This window comes from Oryza sativa, chromosome 3, assembly GCF_034140825.1.
Source record: "Oryza sativa Japonica Group chromosome 3, ASM3414082v1".
In the NCBI taxonomy this organism is placed as follows: Eukaryota; Viridiplantae; Streptophyta; class Magnoliopsida; order Poales; family Poaceae; genus Oryza; species Oryza sativa.
This window is the reverse complement of record NC_089037.1, coordinates 14,693,326-14,710,837: the sequence shown is the minus strand read 5'-3', so window position 1 is coordinate 14,710,837 and position 17,512 is coordinate 14,693,326. Positions and strand designations below refer to the sequence as shown.

Here is a 17,512-nt window from a genome sequence, read left to right as displayed (position 1 = left end):
GGCCGACCAACACCTTGATCCGGGCCGGACTGGGCCTACCATTATATCTGGGCCGGGCCGGTGAAAAGCGAGCAGCCCGAGAGCCGCGCCGCCGGGCACTACCGATTCCCGACGAGCCGTGCTGCAGCTGCACTGCACGCTCGTCTTCTCCATCGGCGGCGGCGGCGGCGGGCGGCGGTGGCGGCGGGCCTTCAGTACGGCTCCTCCCGTCGGTAGCTCCGCCCATTCTCGACGTGCGCCTCCCCGGCGACGCGGCGAGGCCTCCCGTCACCTCGAACCCCTGTCTAAGCCTAGGGCGGCGGCGATCGCGGCCAGTAGAGGGCGGCGCGGCAGCGGCGACAGCAGCTGCGATCCTCCATCAGAGGGAGACCTGCAGGAGCGAAGCTGACAAGAGGCAGAGGTGAAATGATTCCTCGACTCCCCCCAAAATTGCTAGAGTTGGATGTTGATTTCATCCTTTTTTTTCGTTTGGTGCCCGAACATTTCTGAGTCTCGAACCTGCTGCATCTCTCTTCCCAAAAATTGGACAGGTCGCCTCCCATGGATTCTCTCCATCTCGTGCACGTCAAGCTCCTGGCTGCCGATCTCCTCTCCCTGGCCTCCCGCCACACCTCGCCGCCTTCGTTCGCTCGCTGCGGCCGTACGGTTACTCGTGCCGAGATCGTCGGCGTCGTGGTTTCCCGTGATCGCAGGGAGAAGTTCCTCCGGTTTCTGGTGGACGATGGCACCGGATGCGTGCCGTGCGTGCTGTGGCTGAACCACCACTACCTGAATGCTGCGAGCAGTTCATCCAGGGCATCAGATTCTGATCCAACTGCAGAGATGGCGTTGAGGATGTCAGAGGTGGTGAGCCTGGGCACTCTGTTGAGGGTTCGAGGCAGGATTGTATTGTACCGTGGTGCGATCCAGATTGCTGTTAGAGATGTTGTTCTGGAGAAGGACCCTAATGTGGAGGTGATGCATTGGTTGCAATGTATTCGCATGGCCAAGGAATGTTACGATCTGCGGCCGCCTTCTGCTTGAGGCTCATCTCGGAGGAAGTTCGTGCAATGTAATGTTCAGAATATGTTTGATGTTTCTTTGTGGAATTGCTGAAGATTTGAACTGTGAGACAATCCTGTAATGCATGTGACAAGCTCTGTTGTTATTTGCAGAGACTTTTGGGTTCATTCTGTTGGATTTACCCCATTAAGCATCAGGGTTGTTCACTTGTTTGTGTCTAGTTTATTTATATCTAAATACAGAGGCTCCTAGTGACAGGAGATTGCATTTTGGACCAAACTATGTTGCTGCTATCTCATTTTAGTCCTCTTCTTCCACTGAAGCCAAGCTTGTCTGACCAACATCAGTTGTTCATATTGCAGGATCAAGCTGAACTAGGAGAGGAGAAAATATGGGCAACCGCATTATCAGCTTCTAAGGTACTTTGCAATGCATCTGCAGCAGCTTCTCGTAGTATTAATGCTTATGTAAAGAAATAAGAACCAGCTATCGAAAGAAAAAAAAAAAGACAAAACAGCCAAAGATACAGATGTAGTATGTTAATATGGTTAATACTTGGGATGAAGCTATAAGCTTATATGCTTCTAGCAGGTATGCCTTTTTAAGATAGCGACTTGGCTTACAACTTATGGTAGAATGACAGAGTGTGTTTCATGGACCTATCTTCAAGTAAGATATTCCTGAGATAGTAAAGGAATACGATGATTAGTGAAAGCCAAAGAAAGACAGACAGATAGAAGTAAAAGAACAAGAGAGAACCATTTAGATTGCAGTGAAGAATGTTTTAATTTTGGCAGTGAATTATCAGTGATTTGCTCGAGTTATAGTTATTCAGGTTCAGATTGAGGCTGCAAAGATAAATTTAGAGAAGGGTGCACTACAGATACATTGGTTTCTAATACCTGTCCTGTGAACAAAGGTCCAGAATTGAAAGCACTAGAACAGAAGACAAATTGATGGCCTTTTCTTCATGTCTGCAGAATTGGGCAAGGTACTAATGATATTGTCTGCGAAGAATTCCACCAACTCACAGCGCATATCTTTTTATCCTGTCATACATTTAATATGTTATAGCATGCACACAATATCCCCTTAGCATCAAACAGAATTTTCCATTAGTTTCCCTTTTTTCTAGATCAGTGCTAACTAAGCTTTATTTTTATATTCAATGATGTATTTTACATTTGGTAAATCCTGTAGTTTATTTTAGGAAAATTTGTACTGTTGTTTGATCTTTTGGAGCATCCACTTAATTTCTTGCTGCAGTTATGTAAACATGTTTCATTTCATACTATAAACTGTTCTATACTTGTTTGCTGAGGTCAAAGTGCAGACTGAGGATTGTTGCATTTCCATGAGAAACCTGTATGATGTTGTCACTCTGACAACAAACTGTTAGGTGCCAAAATTTACTGTGGTGATCAATTAAAGCTTTTTGTGGTGATAACTAAATAGCTAATAGATAGTCTATTTTATTTGTGCTATGAGGTAACTTAATGCTTGGTGGTGACTCACAAGTGTCACAAAAAATATAGCAATTATGCTTGAGATGTTGTTTTCATCCTAAAGACTCTTTGGGATAAATAGCTTCAATTTTTATGCTTAAAACCAAGAAAATAATGATCAGATTGTGATCACCTCTGCATATATGTTTGTATCATGAGCCATATTCAATATAACTGATAAGGAAATAATCTGTATCCACAGTAATTGAAAGCTGAGAGGTAGCAAAACTTGAGAGGCTAGACTAAGATGGTTGTCCAATTGAAGCTGTGACATGTCATCATGTTTGCTATGTTAATCGAATAGCAGTGGCATCACAAATTTAGTCGTGTAGCGTTTATTTGAAATTTGGATCCATTGTCAGCATAATTTGAGATTCATTAGTTCAAAATGGTCAAAGGACCCAATGCAATTTATTTTGGGGTTTCAGTGGTTTAGCAATGTCTTGTGGACACCTAAAACACACACAGGAATACAAGGCAATTCAGTGGTAATGAATTCTTTTAGCTTCTAGAATATTCATATTGCAATTTACAGTAATCGGACGAGGTCATAAAGGATTGCTGTTTACAGAGCTAATTTTATTTAATTACTGTTTGTAAGAGAAATGCAGATATCGTATGAAATATACTAGAGCTGTTGATGTTGCAACAATTTATTGTATCACATTATTCTTAGGATCCTTTGTCGCTTTTTTGGATTGTGTGAAAAGAAGTGCCATCCTTTCAAAGTTGAGTTTTATAACTACTGTTTTTCCTGATAGTGACAATCCTATGCAAGTCCATGTTTCCTTTAAACTCAAAAGTGACTTTTGCTTTTCTGCAGGTATGGGAAATCCCTTGGACCAAACGAAGGTACTAGAGGAATCTACCAGTACACTTTGGATTTATCCTTCTTTCCGGACTGCATTGCACGAATATATGCAAGTACTTGAGTTTCCTATAACCTATGTTCATACCTCTGTTTTCTGCTTTTATTCTTTCACTATTTAGTTTGATGAAAAAAATACTTAACCAACCTTGACAAAATATTAAAAGTCCAATAAATTATGGAAGTATGTCAGTAGCTTTTACTTCAAGAGTGTCTACACATTTGACCATGCTATTATATGACACTAGTATTCAGCTCTTGTTTTATCACAGCCACAAGAAAATCCTCCATTCTTAAAGGCATTTTTCGCCTTGTCATTGGTAATGCATTGCTTCTTTTTACTGTAAAGACAACCTCCACCTTTAGCCATACCATGTTTAAGACAACATTCTTTCACTAGATAAGAGTTACAGTGTAAAGTCACAGCTTTTAGAAAACTCCTAATCTTTATAGGCCATTTGACTCCTTTTGATTCCAGAGTGGACCAACTGCGTTCAGAAAGTTGGCAAGTTCTAATGATTCCCATTTGCTTTTCCTCTTCTTTCCTCTCTCCCGCTTTAGCCATGGAGATCTAAATCTTTGTTTCAGTATCTACTGAGACCACCTCAATGGAGGCATCTCAAAAGAGGAGCTCACTAGGACAATCATTGCTAGCAACATTCTTCCGTCACTTGGTTAATTCCCTGCATATGCCCTTCCCTGCTGGTTACTGGCTTCCCTTTTAGCACGCTATAGAGACATCCCATGTTATTTTGTTGCTAGTAAATTGTCACATCTTCTACATTGTCCTTCTAGCATGCCAGTGTACTGGTCACATGCTGTCTGATGTGTTGATCAGATCGGTTTTTTTTTCTTAGCCAGTTTTAGTGTACGTGTTTGGTGTCAAATCTGAAAAATAGAGAACTTGTCTGATTGGAAAATTTATGATTTCCTTGGCATACTGGATCATAAGGACTTTCTTTTTGTTTAATTCCCACATATTTAAACAGTACGATATGGAAAAAAATGTGGACGAAAATTAAATATTAAAAAGGTTCAAGAAAAAAAAATAATTCAAACAGGATCAGACCATTCACCATGAAGTTGACAAGATATTTTTACCTCTCTAGGGGGCAACAAACTCTGGTGAATCTTGTTACCTTTAATTTACCTTGTACTTGGATAAGCAGGAGGCCAGAAAATTAGATCAGAGAACAGTTCAGGACTGCATGATGGGATCCACATATGGTAAGTGGAGTGGAGCTGTCTTCATCCTTGACTTCTTTGGAGGTCACATATAATGTCTTAATTGGAGTGCTTTGAAGATGTTTTGACCTTAATAAACTGTGGGATTTACTAAAACTGCATTTTATAGTGGAGTTAAACTGGTAATAGATCTGTGCCTGTTTGATATTTTCTGATGTTTCTTTTATTCCAGATAAAGTGTTCATAATTCTTTCCCCTTGGGGCTGAGCTTTTTTTTTTTAAAAAAAAAAGAATTGTTCATAGATGATGAATCTAACTTAGTGATGTATAGTAGCTCTTCTCTGTATATTTTATCCCTGTATCTTGCTATTTATATCAATCTAATGTTCTGTATTCTTAATAAACTAATTAAGGTAATAAATCATATGGTTTATTTGCTTCTTTCGATCATCACTTCGCTTAAATGCTGAAAGAATGGCTGGCACTAGATGCTCAACTTCAGTGTAGTTCTCCTTGATGAAACAAAAGTCTTTAGGTGCTCTATAGTTCCTACCTCCTGGGAATATCTTACTGTACAACTTGAGTGTAAACACTGAATAGGAGCTATCAATGGTAGACTTCCCTTTTTTCTGATTCCAAAGGGTTAAACATGAGTATAGTATGTGATTGATCCATTCATAGTTTTAGACTAGTGGGCATCCTTTTTCTTTTACCAACGCACTGTGATCTCTCTAGAGAACAGGCCAATGCTGACCCCTGAATGATTAGATTCGGGAAGAAGAGGTTGGAAAGATCTGTGCCTGCGTGCATGGCTCTATGCAAAGCCACCTACAGCTCATAGTGCCTGTAAAATAGAAAAAAGAAAAGGAAATTGCTAGCTTCAGGTGCAGAGGCCAGGCAAACAGCAGATACACACAGAAACATGTATAACTGTTCACCTCTGGTGAATAAGATTTTGAAAAGATGAAAACTAATGGTAGGAGGCGTTGGCGCATGTGAATCCATGTGGTAGAACAGGAGCCCACACAGGGCTAGTCACCGGAGACCTTGGCTCTGCCTTTATTTTGTGTTTAGTTTCCTTCAAACTTCAAAAAATTCCATCACATTAAATGTTTGTACACATGTATAGAGCATTAAATGTGGATGAAAAAAAAATAATTGTACAGTTTACATGTAAATTGCGAGGCGAATCTTTTAAGCCTAATTATGCCATGATTTGACAATGTTGTGCTACAGTAAACATTTGCTAATAATAGATTAATTAGGCTTAATAAATTCGTCTCGCAGTTTACAGGTGAAATCTGTAATTTGTTTTGTTATTAGTCTACGTTTAATACTTGAAATGTGTGTCCGTATACATAAAAAAATTTGGAGGAGGAACTAAACAGGGCCTCTGTCTCCGTGAAAGAGAGATAGATGGGTGGGAGTGCTCGACTGCACCGTACAGAGCATAGCTGCGGTCTCCAGATTGGTGTGTAGCTTAAGTTTAATGCTTGTGTGTGAGTGTTTGAGTGTGTGTGTGTGTGTTGGAACCTTCATGCACATGAATCCTGGTGTCAACTCACGTGTGCAGTGCACGAGCTTGGACTCATGTCTGGTCGACTGCTGCTCCTATAGCAAGGCCATTTATGGGCAGAAATAATTAGTGAGCTAGCTGGCCGTCAGTGTGCCGCATGCATGGGCTCGTTCTGCTGCTGCTAGCCGCGCCAGATGTGTGCGCCAGCTGCTCCTGTATCTTTGCTTACCTCCCATTCAGATATCTGACGTGTCATGTGCGGTGGTAACTGGCGACTTGTTTTTTCTTTTGGCAGTGTGTTTGTTTTCGCAAAACACAGAATGAATAAGAAGAAGATCTAGCATGTGGTATTGAAACTTTGAAAGGTTGCTTGATTTTTATACCATTTAATGTTGACTTGTCTTTAACTTCTGTTTTGGAGATTCTCTTCTAACTCAATACTTATTCATGTTTAATAGGAGCAGGGATTTATCAATCTTACACTACAAACGGATCGGGCTGTACAGGTGGCCGAGTGAGTTCCAGTTCTCTTTTGCTCGCCTATTCTAAAGCTGCTTGCTCTCCATTCTCCGAGCATATCTCGAGTTTAAAGGTTTGTCTCTTTTATATTCTAGGGAGAAGATTTTTTATGAAAGCTTTTGAGAGACATCGTCAAGCTTTTCTTTACAGGACAGAGGTATACTCAGATACACACTAAAATGTCTTCCTTTCTTTGTTTAAGAAGTTTCACCTGTTAAGAGCATTAGTATGATATGTACTATAGGATGATTGCATGCATGCTTAGTTGAATCAGATGGTACAATCCGTTCATCTGCGAGGCTCTGGACACAAGATGATGACTCTCTCTGTTTATTACTGCAGAAACATCTAAATCTAGTGCCCAGAAGCATTCCTGTCTGTATCCTAAGGCAACCCATGGGCCATGGCAGCATGAGAGAGTTGCTGGGGAGCATGCACATGTGAGGTGTGTAAGAGTTTGGAAAAGAGGGGTGGTAAACTCACATCTTTACACCTCCTTTATTATGAGAACAGACTTTAATCAGTTTTCCCTTAATGATCTGAACCTGAGTCCTCTGGCCCATGCATGCACCTCTCTCTCTCTCTCTCTCTCTCTCTCTCTCTCTGAGCAGAAGGAAATGTTCTCTGAAAAGCTTCCTTTGGCTAGGCAACCCTCTTGAATCACCTTTTCTTCCTTTTTCTGTTCCCTGCATAAAAATCTCTACCAGGTTGTTTGTGGCTATTTTTTAAGAAAAAAAGAATGGACCTTTTCGACGTTCAAAAAAGAATAGTATCCCCTTTTCGATGTTCAAAAAAGAATAGTATCTTTTCCACTGATTTCACTAAACTCTGTTTTCTAGTAGTAGCAGACACCTTAACTCCCAATTATACACATTCATCTGTCAAAAATCTCTATATTTTTTAAGAATAAAAACGATGTTTAAAAAAAAATAAAAACGACTTCTTTTATTCAACAGTGAAATAAAAGCTGGAGTCTAGAATGGGTCCATTTTAAATGCTTGAGTACATATTCCCTAGTTCATGCAAAATTCCACTGACTCCATTTGAAATGCCCATTTCTAATTTCCTTTAGTTTTCTCCCAATAATATTCCTGCGCTCTAAGCAATGGCATTAGTCCAGAAATAATAACTACTGCTGCCTAATGGTTAATGTCACTATCTTTCATGCCCGCTGTGGGAATTGCGAAAACTTGGCCATATCCAGATATTATCCCATCGTTTTTAATTATGTTATGAAATTGTGCCGGGACAAAGCAAACTTGCTCATATCTTCAAGACGACTGCATTTAAACATATCCATACAGAGATGCTTCTGTGTGCCTGAAAAATATCATGTAATGATGGAGAATGGTCATGCAAAGCATTATTTTGTACAGGGTGCTGGGATCCATGATGGTGGCTCTAGTTGGTCCATTCCTCATTCTGGTTGCTGATTCTTTTGCAGGGATATTGATTCTTCTTTCTGAAAAGAAAAATAATAAATCAAGCTAAGGCTGTGTTTAGTTCACATCAAAATTGGAAGTTTGGTTGAAATTGGAACGATGTGACGGAAAAGTTGGAAGTTTGTGTGTGTAGGAAAGTTTTGATGTGATTGAAAAGTTGGAAGTTTGAAGAATTATTTTGGAACTAAACACAGCCTAAGGCTTGGTTTAGTTTTCAACTTTTTCTTCAAACTTCCAACTTTTCCATCACATCAAAACTTTCCTACATATATAAACTTCCAACTTTTTTCTTCAAACTTCTAATTTTAGTTAAACTTCTAATTTTAGTCAAACTTCCAATTTTAACGTGGAACTAAACACAGTCTAAGAGTGGGAGAGAAAGTTCGCCCCTTGGCGGGTTCATAAAGGATATCTATTTAGTCAAGCACATCCAATTGTCACGAGGTTCCAGGGAGTCATCAGGTACGTACAAGAGTGGCAACCATGCATGCTAAAATTCAACAGTCTACGTAGCTCTTCCCCATGCAGCGGTCTAGGACCAAAATGCATATGCATCCATGAGCAGTGGTCTGTATTCACATGCACGCCCTAACTAGCTAGACAGTCTTATTTGCACAGAGTATTGTACAGTCGTACTCTTGTTATTATCTTGCCTATTCTAATGACGATCTTCATTGGTAAAAGAAACCAGCAGGGAGGGACGGAGGGTACTTGTTCATTCCCCTGATCACCTCCTCCGGAATGAACGTTGAACAGTGCTCCTGTGGCAGATGGTTATTGATTTGGATACTGTTTGATATGGCAAGCTATTCATTTGAGGTTGAAAGTCGTAGAAATTTTAAAATAAAATTGGATAAAACTGAATAAGAATTAAAATTTTAACAGTAGTAACCAATTATCAGTTCCCCGTCATTATATTGTAAAAAGGCCCAGGGAACACTTTTCAGGTGGAAAGTTGAACCCTAGAAGGAAGTTGCATTTCAGTATGGTTAATATCAAACGGATTGTGTGAGATTAAAAGTATAAATTAATATTGTGTGAGAAAGTTGCATTTCAGTAGCATTTAGGCAATTAGGGCCTCCCCAATAGAGAAGAAAAGGGGATAAATTTCTTATATATATGCTGTTTAAATTTTAAATATTCCCTGATTTGACACCCTTGCTTACACTTTCGATTTCGGCGGAAATTTCGGTCATTTTGGTAGGACCGAAATTTTTTGAAATTTGACTGAATTTGAATAAACTTTGACCAACTTCAACAAAAAATTGAGAAACCCAAACATTTCGGTCGATATATTGATTTGCCGGTGGGGGTCTGAAATTACCGAAATTTCGGAAAATTGCAATCACTGTTTGACACTCACTATATATCGCACTGATAATATTGGATCATGCATGTGAGTTCTTATTAGCACATAAGGAATCTACCCTTAGAAATGATATGGAAATAATGAAGTCTAGGATCACAAGCTAACTACAAAAAATGTCTGATATTACCTGTGCTAAAAGTTATATATAGAAGACTCAACATAGTATTCTCAATCTTTTACATCTTCATCATTTCTCTTTCTTTTTCTTGGTGTGTTATATGATCTAGCCAGTCAAAGGCTAGATCTAGACATGCCCAGCGGCCACAAATGCAGTGGGCCACATGTGCGATAGAGAAAGGTCATGTGATGTACTCATAAAATGTCTCTGCAAACACATCATTAAAGCAGCTTGTCATATGTGGAACAGAATCTTCCATTATATTCAAACCTCACAGCCAACACTACAGAACGCAAACAGTTTCTATCAGAATTATATCTATGTATTGTATATATGTGCCCATCTCCTTATGGCTTCTTGACTTGTTTAATGTTTTTAGGTGTCATTATTCCTTGTAGGTTTTGGCCCTCAAGCTATAGCTGATCAGCTATATGGCAACAACTTTTAGATCACTAGACCATGTCTGCCTTAATGCACAACTGAGAGGTATGACAAGCTAATAGCTAACTGCATCGCCAAAGTTGCTCTGAAATGGATTGTCTAATTGGGGTGCCATATGTATTACCCTATTGGATCTAGTTTGACTGAGGGAAACTGGTGCTATAGAAGAAAAAGAAAAAGGAAAGAAGACAGGGACAGAGGACTAGAGGAGATCATGAGTACTGCACGGCTGCACTCACAACAGAATGTCCATCACCCAGCTTTTACATCCAGCTATGTGTTCTCCTCTAATTAAAGGTCATCTCTCTTTTCTCTTCCAGGCATGTTTTTCAGTTACTAATTTGTAATATTTGTCTATATCTTTGCCTCGTTTTGTGAAGAATAGCTAGCATTGATTTTATGAATCATAATCAAGACCTTTTTTCCTTCCTCAAATCCCAAGTACTAGAAGAAGCATGCATCAACTTTCATGTTGTTCTAAGTGGACAAACATACATGGTGAAAGTTCAATTAATCAATCCATGTCAAAAAAAAAAAACAGAGAGGAAAACTTTAAATGTTGATCATTATTTCAACAAGTTGGGGAGAGAAGTGTTTTGTTCTCTTGCTCATAGATATGATATTAATGGAAGCTGCAGCTACCTGCAGATTACCCATGCATACGATGCATGCTGCAGTACTATACTCCAATGGCTCGAGAGAGCAGTAGGAAATTGATGTTGGATCAAAAAAGGGTTTTTTTCCTAGTATTTTGATGTTCAATGCTCTGAAAGTCACGGGTATGCCTTGAAACTTGTTAGTACTCATTAACGCACAAAGTACCTGCTTTCTTTCTCTGCAAACAAACACATCTTTGCATAAAGCAAGTAGCAAGGTCAGATGGCAGAATAATTTGGTCACTATATACCATGGGGATTCCAGTCAGTAGTATGTACTCTTATTTAATACTCCCTCCATCTACTTTGATAGTCATATTTCTAAATCTGAAAAATTTATTTTTGATAGGTATATATCAATCCAACAACTTATCATCTTAATGGTTTTCTTGGATTTAATACGTGACTCTCCATTCTTCCACACAAGATTGGTTACATGGGCATTGAGAAACGTAAATATTAATGAATCGCTTGTTTACGAGGAATGACTAGTAGCATGTCTAATGGATGATAAGTAGAATCACTTATCCTTGGTATGTGTGCCAAAATGAAATATGGCTATCAAAAGTAGATAGGGGGAGTACTACTTCTATCTCTAAATAAGTGCATTTCTAGCTAGCACTCAGGAAGACTATGAGCATAGTATAGCCAACTACCGACTCCAAATCATGTATAATCAATTTAATAGCATATTCATACAATAGTTACCTATAAACATATACCATACTATTAATACCTGGTCCAGCCTATCATACATACATTGCATTTTAAAGTCCGTGCTGTTGTTGACTATAAATCTGTAGCCCGCTGCTCTTCTCTCTCCTCTTTTATCCCCTCGAAATGTGTTTATAGCTGGCTTATAGTCTGCTATTGTAACTGCTCTAATTGTTGTGCAAGGAAAATGACAGATGTCCATGCCCTAATTCAATGAAGGAGGGGTTAGGAGTTAGAAGGTAGTTAGGGGTAAGATTTGAACAATAAGGGGTGGTTGGGGAAAAGCAGTATCTAGAAAATACACTTATTGTGTGACAAAATTTGAATGTGCTATAAGTGTACTTATTTAGGGATAAAATATCGTGTAGATTGATTGACTGCTCTAGAATTTCCTATTTCTTTCACTACGTAGAGCCCCATCGGTTGCCCTAATAACCCAAAGCAAAAGCCAAAATAAATTTTTGAACTTGATTTTAAGATATTTTCGACGTAATTTCCTTTTAACGTTTGCTTTTAAGTCGCTACGAACAAATATATAAAAATTTTACTTATAAATTAATTTGAGTAAATTTCACAAAACTACAGATACTATGACCAAATTATTACAAAACTACAGATTTAACTCGGTGTATCACAAAACTACACATGTAACACCAAATTTATCACAAAACTACACATTTAAGATGAAGTGTCACAAAACTACATATTTAGTAACTAAATTATCACAAAACTACAGGTTTAGAATCAATTTAATCACAAAGTAATTATGTTTATAGCTCCACCATAATAATGGTGCTAGGGATTTAAACTCCAAAAGTTGTAGTTTTATGATAAGTTCAATATTAAATATGCATTTTTATGATACTTAATCTAAAATCTGTAGTTTTGTGATAAATTTGGTGCTAAATATATAGTTTTGTGAGACAACTCCTTAAATCTGTAGTTTTGTGATAATTTGGTCAAAATACCTGTAGTTTTGTGAAATTTACTCAATTAATTTTTATTCCCTAATAAGTTGTTTGGCTTATTAGAGAATATATGGGTAACCGATGAGGCTCGTACTTTTCTTGCTGAGCATTTTGTTTGAATTTATAACTAGTGCATGCATGGGTTAATTTGATAGTATGTGGTGTCGCATATGTAATGTGTCATATATGAAGGCTACGCTAGATATCCTGTTTACATACTGTAAAATGCATGGATAGAGACCAGAGAGTGGTACTTACATTACATATATGGCCAGTCTTCCAAGAAGAAGGAAAATTAGTAGGACTACAAAATTAGTATTGACTGGTTAATCAACTTGAATTGATTAAATAATTATGAAGTATAAATGGGCTTACAGGTATAAGAGAAAGATGCCATATATAAGAACGGTGCTAGCTACTCCCTTCGTTTTTCGTTTTAGGTTATAAGATGTTTTTGACTTTGGTCAAAGTCAAATTGCTTCAAGTTTAACCAAGTTTATAGGAAAAAATATTAATATTTTCGACCCAAGATAAATTTATTATAAAATATGTTTAATTATTAATTTAATAAAACTAATTTGATAATATAAATATTATTATATTTGTCTATAAACTTAGCCAAACTTGAAACATCTTATAACCTGAAACGTTTTGACTTTAGTTAAAGTCAAACTACTCTAAATTTTATAGAAAAAAGTTAAACTACTCTACATTCTAAACTTAGAGTAGTTTAACTTTAACCAAAGTCAAAACGTCTTATAACTTGAAACGGAAGGAGTATCTAGATGCATATATGTCTTTCTTTTTCTTCATTTTTGTTCTTTGCCTACATCATATACTCCTCTCTGTTTTAAAATATACTTACTTTTGTGATTCAAATTTGAAATGAAGGCATCATGCATGTGTTGATGTACTACCCCTACATGGCTATAACGTGCTTACCATGCACGTATGCAGTTAGCTATAGCTTATAGCTGCTCGTACTTGCAAGCACGCTATATATATATACACGTTTACGCCTGTATATATACGGTACATGCATGCATATGCTGTCACATACTCACATGGAGTACCACTACCGAACAGTAGTTTCCCAGCAGCAAAACTTCACGAGGCCTTGCTTTGGCTGGTCTCGACGGATCGCACAACAATTAACTGTACGTGTTCAAGCGTACATGTGGACAAATCCAGGAAACATAGCTTAGCTAGTATAGCTGCTGCTACTCACTTGCACAGTTATCCATGCATAATGATGGGAGGAGGCAGTGGTAGAGAGGGTGTGTGCATGTGTTCAGTGTCCAGGCAGTGAGCCAGTGACCCACAACACCACAAGAGAGAATATTTGAAGGGTAGCCGGCCGGCCCTGCCGGGTGTGTGCCCCTGCAACCGTGTTTGTGTATGTGTGTGTGCGCATGTGAGTCACACTGAAACTCTCTTGAGATTCAGCTGCTGAAGAGGAGAGATCTAGAGATCAGAGAGTATACAGTATAGTAGCTTAGCAGTAGCAAAAGTAGAGTAGCAACAAAGCTTCTCGTTCTTCTCTTGTTCCGTGTGGAGAGGTAGCTTAATTAATAACTTGCTGCATTAAGCTTGTTGTTATAACCTACAGGCCAGATCGATGGCATTCCTCGTGGAGAGGTGCGGCGGCGAGATGGTGGTGTCCATGGAGCGTTCGCACGGCCGTTCGACGACTACGGCGGCGGCGGTGACGGCGGCGCCGGCGCCGTTCCTGAGCAAGACGTACCAGCTGGTGGACGACCCGTCGACCGACGACGTGGTGTCGTGGGGGGAGGACGAGGCCACCTTCGTGGTGTGGCGGCCGCCGGAGTTCGCCAGGGACCTCCTCCCAAACTACTTCAAGCACAACAACTTCTCCAGCTTCGTCAGGCAGCTCAACACCTATGTAAGCATATATACATCATGCATGTATATATATATATATATATGCCGCAATTAATTTCACTCATTATGTTATATGCATGCTGTTTTTTTCGCTAGCTCTTCCATTTCATCTTTTTGATCTCCTCTTGTTTCTACTACGCTTTGGTGATGTTCTTGCCAGTTTTTCGTTTGATTGCTCTTTCTTGCTGAGAAGTGAGAACTAAATTGGGGGATTCTTTGATTAGATTGTTTCTGTCTATTGAGCCATGTAGGTGCTCACGTGCAAACTGTTATAGTGTTCCCTGATGTTTTTGGTGCTGAAAAGTAGTGGACAACAATCCGCAATAATTCAACTGATATATACTCCATTTTCTGCTGGTTATTGACGGTGACATTTCATCGTTTAGAATCCATTCCTTGTTTCCTAGGACGAGACAAGAAAACTTGCTCTATCGTTCTATCGTTCTGGATTTGCATGTTTATTGAATTAATAGAGGCGCCATTGGTTTGAAGATCCATCTAGCTTGCAGCATAGGAAAATATGATGGAAAAGATATCTTTCAAATCAAACTTTTTCTCTATTATGTTTCCTTGGTTGATGTTATATGTGTAGAATAAAACATATTTTTGTTTTAGGACACACAAGTACAGTACTGTGCTAGTATGTATTAATTGGATGTCTTGATCTTGTGATTTGTACTTAATTAATCATGTATTTAACTCCAAAAATAGTTGCCAAGAGCCTTCTCTTCGCCTCACTAGTTAGTAGCAGTAGTTAGTACATAGTACTCTCCCCGATTCCAAATATAGTCATTTAGCACTAGAGCCATCTCAATTTTATCCTAAACATAATTGCTTTGGAATTTCTAAGATTTTTTTTAAATCGTTTCTTTCATGTTCGATCTTGCAAATACATGCTATTCCTCTCACTGATAATAAATGACTTAACTTTTCAAATAGATGAAGGATAACAAAGTCATTTGAGCTATTTTCTTAATTTGATGGAATACTAAGTATACTAGCTCATGTTATCATGTGCCTAATTAAATAGCATTTGTATCATTTCCCATGTTTTGCTCACCAGCCGGCTTTGGATAAATCTTTTAATATATACAACTTTTATCGATGCTCCTTCACTTTAGTTAATTTGACTTGCATTTTTCAGAAAACTAGAGTACTCCACACCATGCATGCATACCCTCGTGCACCAATCATTGGCAGACAAAATATTGACATTATGCATGCACATGCGTATAGTATACGAACTCCTGCATCAATGGCATTGAGTCCAGCTCCAGCATCATCAATTTATTACACAACAAATACGGCCATACATATACTCATTCATTTTGTACTTTTTTTATCCCCAAATTTAATCATCTCGATGTTGATTAATTGCTTATTGAATCTTTATGTAATCAACTATCAAGCATGAAACATTACCATGTTTTGCTTTTTGGTTAATTTTGCAGGGTTTCAGGAAGATAGTGGCTGACAGGTGGGAGTTCGCCAACGAGTTCTTCAGGAAGGGCGCCAAGCACCTCCTCTCGGAGATCCACCGGAGGAAGTCGTCGTCTTGCTCACAGCCACAGCCGCCGCCGCCATTCCCGATGCACCAGCATTACCCCCTCAGCCTCTTCTCGCCGCCGACGACGCCGAGGTCTCCTCCGGTTGGAGCAGCAGCAGCAGCAGCCTACCATTTCCAGGAAGAGTACTGCTCCTCTCCGGCGGACTACGCCGGCGGCGGAGGCGACTTGCTGGCGGCGCTGTCGGAGGACAACCGGCAGCTGCGGCGGCGCAACTCGCTGCTGCTGTCGGAGCTGGCGCACATGAGGAAGCTCTACAACGACATCATCTACTTCCTGCAGAACCACGTGGAGCCAGTGGCGCCGCCGCCGCTGGCGGCCGCCACCAGCTGCAGGCTGGTGGAGCTCGGCCCGTCGACGACCGAACGCCGCCGTTGCGCCGCCTCGCCGTCCGGTGACAACGACGACGACGCGGCGGTGCGGCTGTTCGGCGTCCGGCTGGACGACGACCATGGCAAGAAGAGGAGGGTGCAGCTGGTGCAGGAAGACGAAGGAGACGAGCAGGGAAGCGAGGGGTAGCTTAGCTAGCTAGCTAAACTTAGGTCACTGTAGCACACTAGCACGTACTCCTACGTAGCTTGAATGCTTAATTGTAGTGTACATAGTGAGAGGTACGTTTGTACGTACGTACGTAGCTGCAGCTGTATAACCTGCCCAGGGTAGCTAGATAGCAGGCATTTTATGTGGCTCAGTTAATTGTTTTTGTTTGATCTGATATGTACGTAGGAATGCATGAGAGTGTAGTAGTAGGCCGGTCCTAGTTTGTTTGTTAGTAATTTTTGTTATTAATTAGAGATAGTCCATCAGTCCTGATTATTGATCTGCAAGAACTAGCCAGTTGTAACTTGATTGTTTTTCTCCAGGGAGCATGATCGAGTTAAGATTATTCGAGGGTGGTAGTCGATAGCTAGTTAGAGCAAGAAGGTTTTCTTGTCGAACTTTCGTTTTTCTTTTAAGATTTTTAGCTAGCCAGAGGAAATTGTGTAAACTAGGAAGAATGTGAGTCGATTCTCTTTACATGCATCAGTCAATATTGTTTTCTTGTTTATTTGACGGACGAATTAACATTGTAAGTGCTATGGTAGGTTTACAGGCTATTTGGTTGGCTCCCAATGGTTGCCATGCCAAATCTTAAGCATGTCACAATTTGTTAGTATATTGTTTGGTTGGTTATCACACTTATATCATGTCTCACTTCGCTAGTCATTAGGTCTACGCATCATAGACTCAAATTATTGCTAAACTTAGCCACACTGGCTAACAAATTGTGCCTCACTTTGTGTGACATGACACACTTGTGAGAAAGTGAGGTGCGGTAAATTTAGCTATCAACCAAACAACTCCTAAGAATTCATATTCTAGTCTTCTTGAATCTACAAAATTGAACGCATATAGAGTTGGAATTTCCTTGCTATCAAATTTCACTGCTTACCTTACATCAAATTAAAAGACACAGGTAACCAGACAGCTGATTGCAGTCTTGCAGACAGTTTAATTTTTTTACTAGATGGAACTGCACTACTTCAGAGTGCAGACAGTTGATAAAAAAGCCTCGAAGAAGCTACTCCCTCCGTTACATAAAAAAATAAAATAAATCTAGAACAGAATGTAACTAGGTTAGTATTTTACGGAACGGAGGGAGTACTGCCGCCAGACATGTCACGACGTCCCTTCGACCGGGCTATCATAGAAGGGTTAATTGGAACCATGCCATTGCAACTTCAGCTATTTGGAAATATGCC

General features: G+C 39.6%; 2 protein-coding genes across 7 annotated transcripts; both read left to right on the top strand.

Moving 5' to 3' along the window:
* Positions 1-73: 73 nt before the first annotated feature.
* Positions 74-8,174, top strand: LOC4332917 (CST complex subunit STN1). Of its 5 annotated transcripts, XR_010739834.1 has the most exons (11): positions 74-400; positions 531-1,051; positions 1,365-1,421; positions 1,922-1,993; positions 3,331-3,431; positions 4,485-4,602; positions 6,372-6,441; positions 6,535-6,590; positions 6,691-6,752; positions 6,938-7,040; positions 8,040-8,174. XR_010739834.1 is itself a non-coding variant. In XM_066308271.1 (3 exons), exon 2 carries the CDS (start codon positions 541-543, stop codon positions 1,021-1,023), a length of 483 nt encoding a protein of 160 aa, XP_066164368.1. In that variant the 5' UTR covers positions 74-400; positions 531-540; the 3' UTR covers positions 1,024-1,051; positions 1,365-1,755. The 5 variants fall into 5 exon arrangements, 2 of the variants coding, with proteins under 2 accessions (XP_066164368.1, XP_015631642.1); XR_003241258.2 differs by lacking the exon at positions 6,372-6,441; XR_003241256.2 differs by lacking the exons at positions 4,485-4,602; positions 6,372-6,441; positions 6,535-6,590; ... (1 more) ...; positions 6,938-7,040; positions 8,040-8,174 and having other exon boundaries at positions 1,830-1,993; positions 3,331-3,563.
* On the top strand, positions 8,147-16,656 carry LOC107277264 (heat stress transcription factor B-4d). Of its 2 annotated transcripts, XM_015772490.3 has the most exons (5): positions 8,147-8,499; positions 9,923-10,010; positions 10,104-10,262; positions 13,913-14,206; positions 15,657-16,656. In XM_015772490.3, exons 4-5 carry the CDS (start codon positions 13,922-13,924, stop codon positions 16,287-16,289), a joined length of 918 nt encoding a protein of 305 aa, XP_015627976.1. In that variant the 5' UTR covers positions 8,147-8,499; positions 9,923-10,010; positions 10,104-10,262; positions 13,913-13,921; the 3' UTR covers positions 16,290-16,656. The 2 variants fall into 2 exon arrangements, with proteins under 2 accessions (XP_015627976.1, XP_025880035.1); XM_026024250.2 differs by lacking the exons at positions 8,147-8,499; positions 9,923-10,010; positions 10,104-10,262 and adding an exon at positions 13,587-13,717.
* The last annotated feature ends 856 nt before the right edge of the window (positions 16,657-17,512 follow it).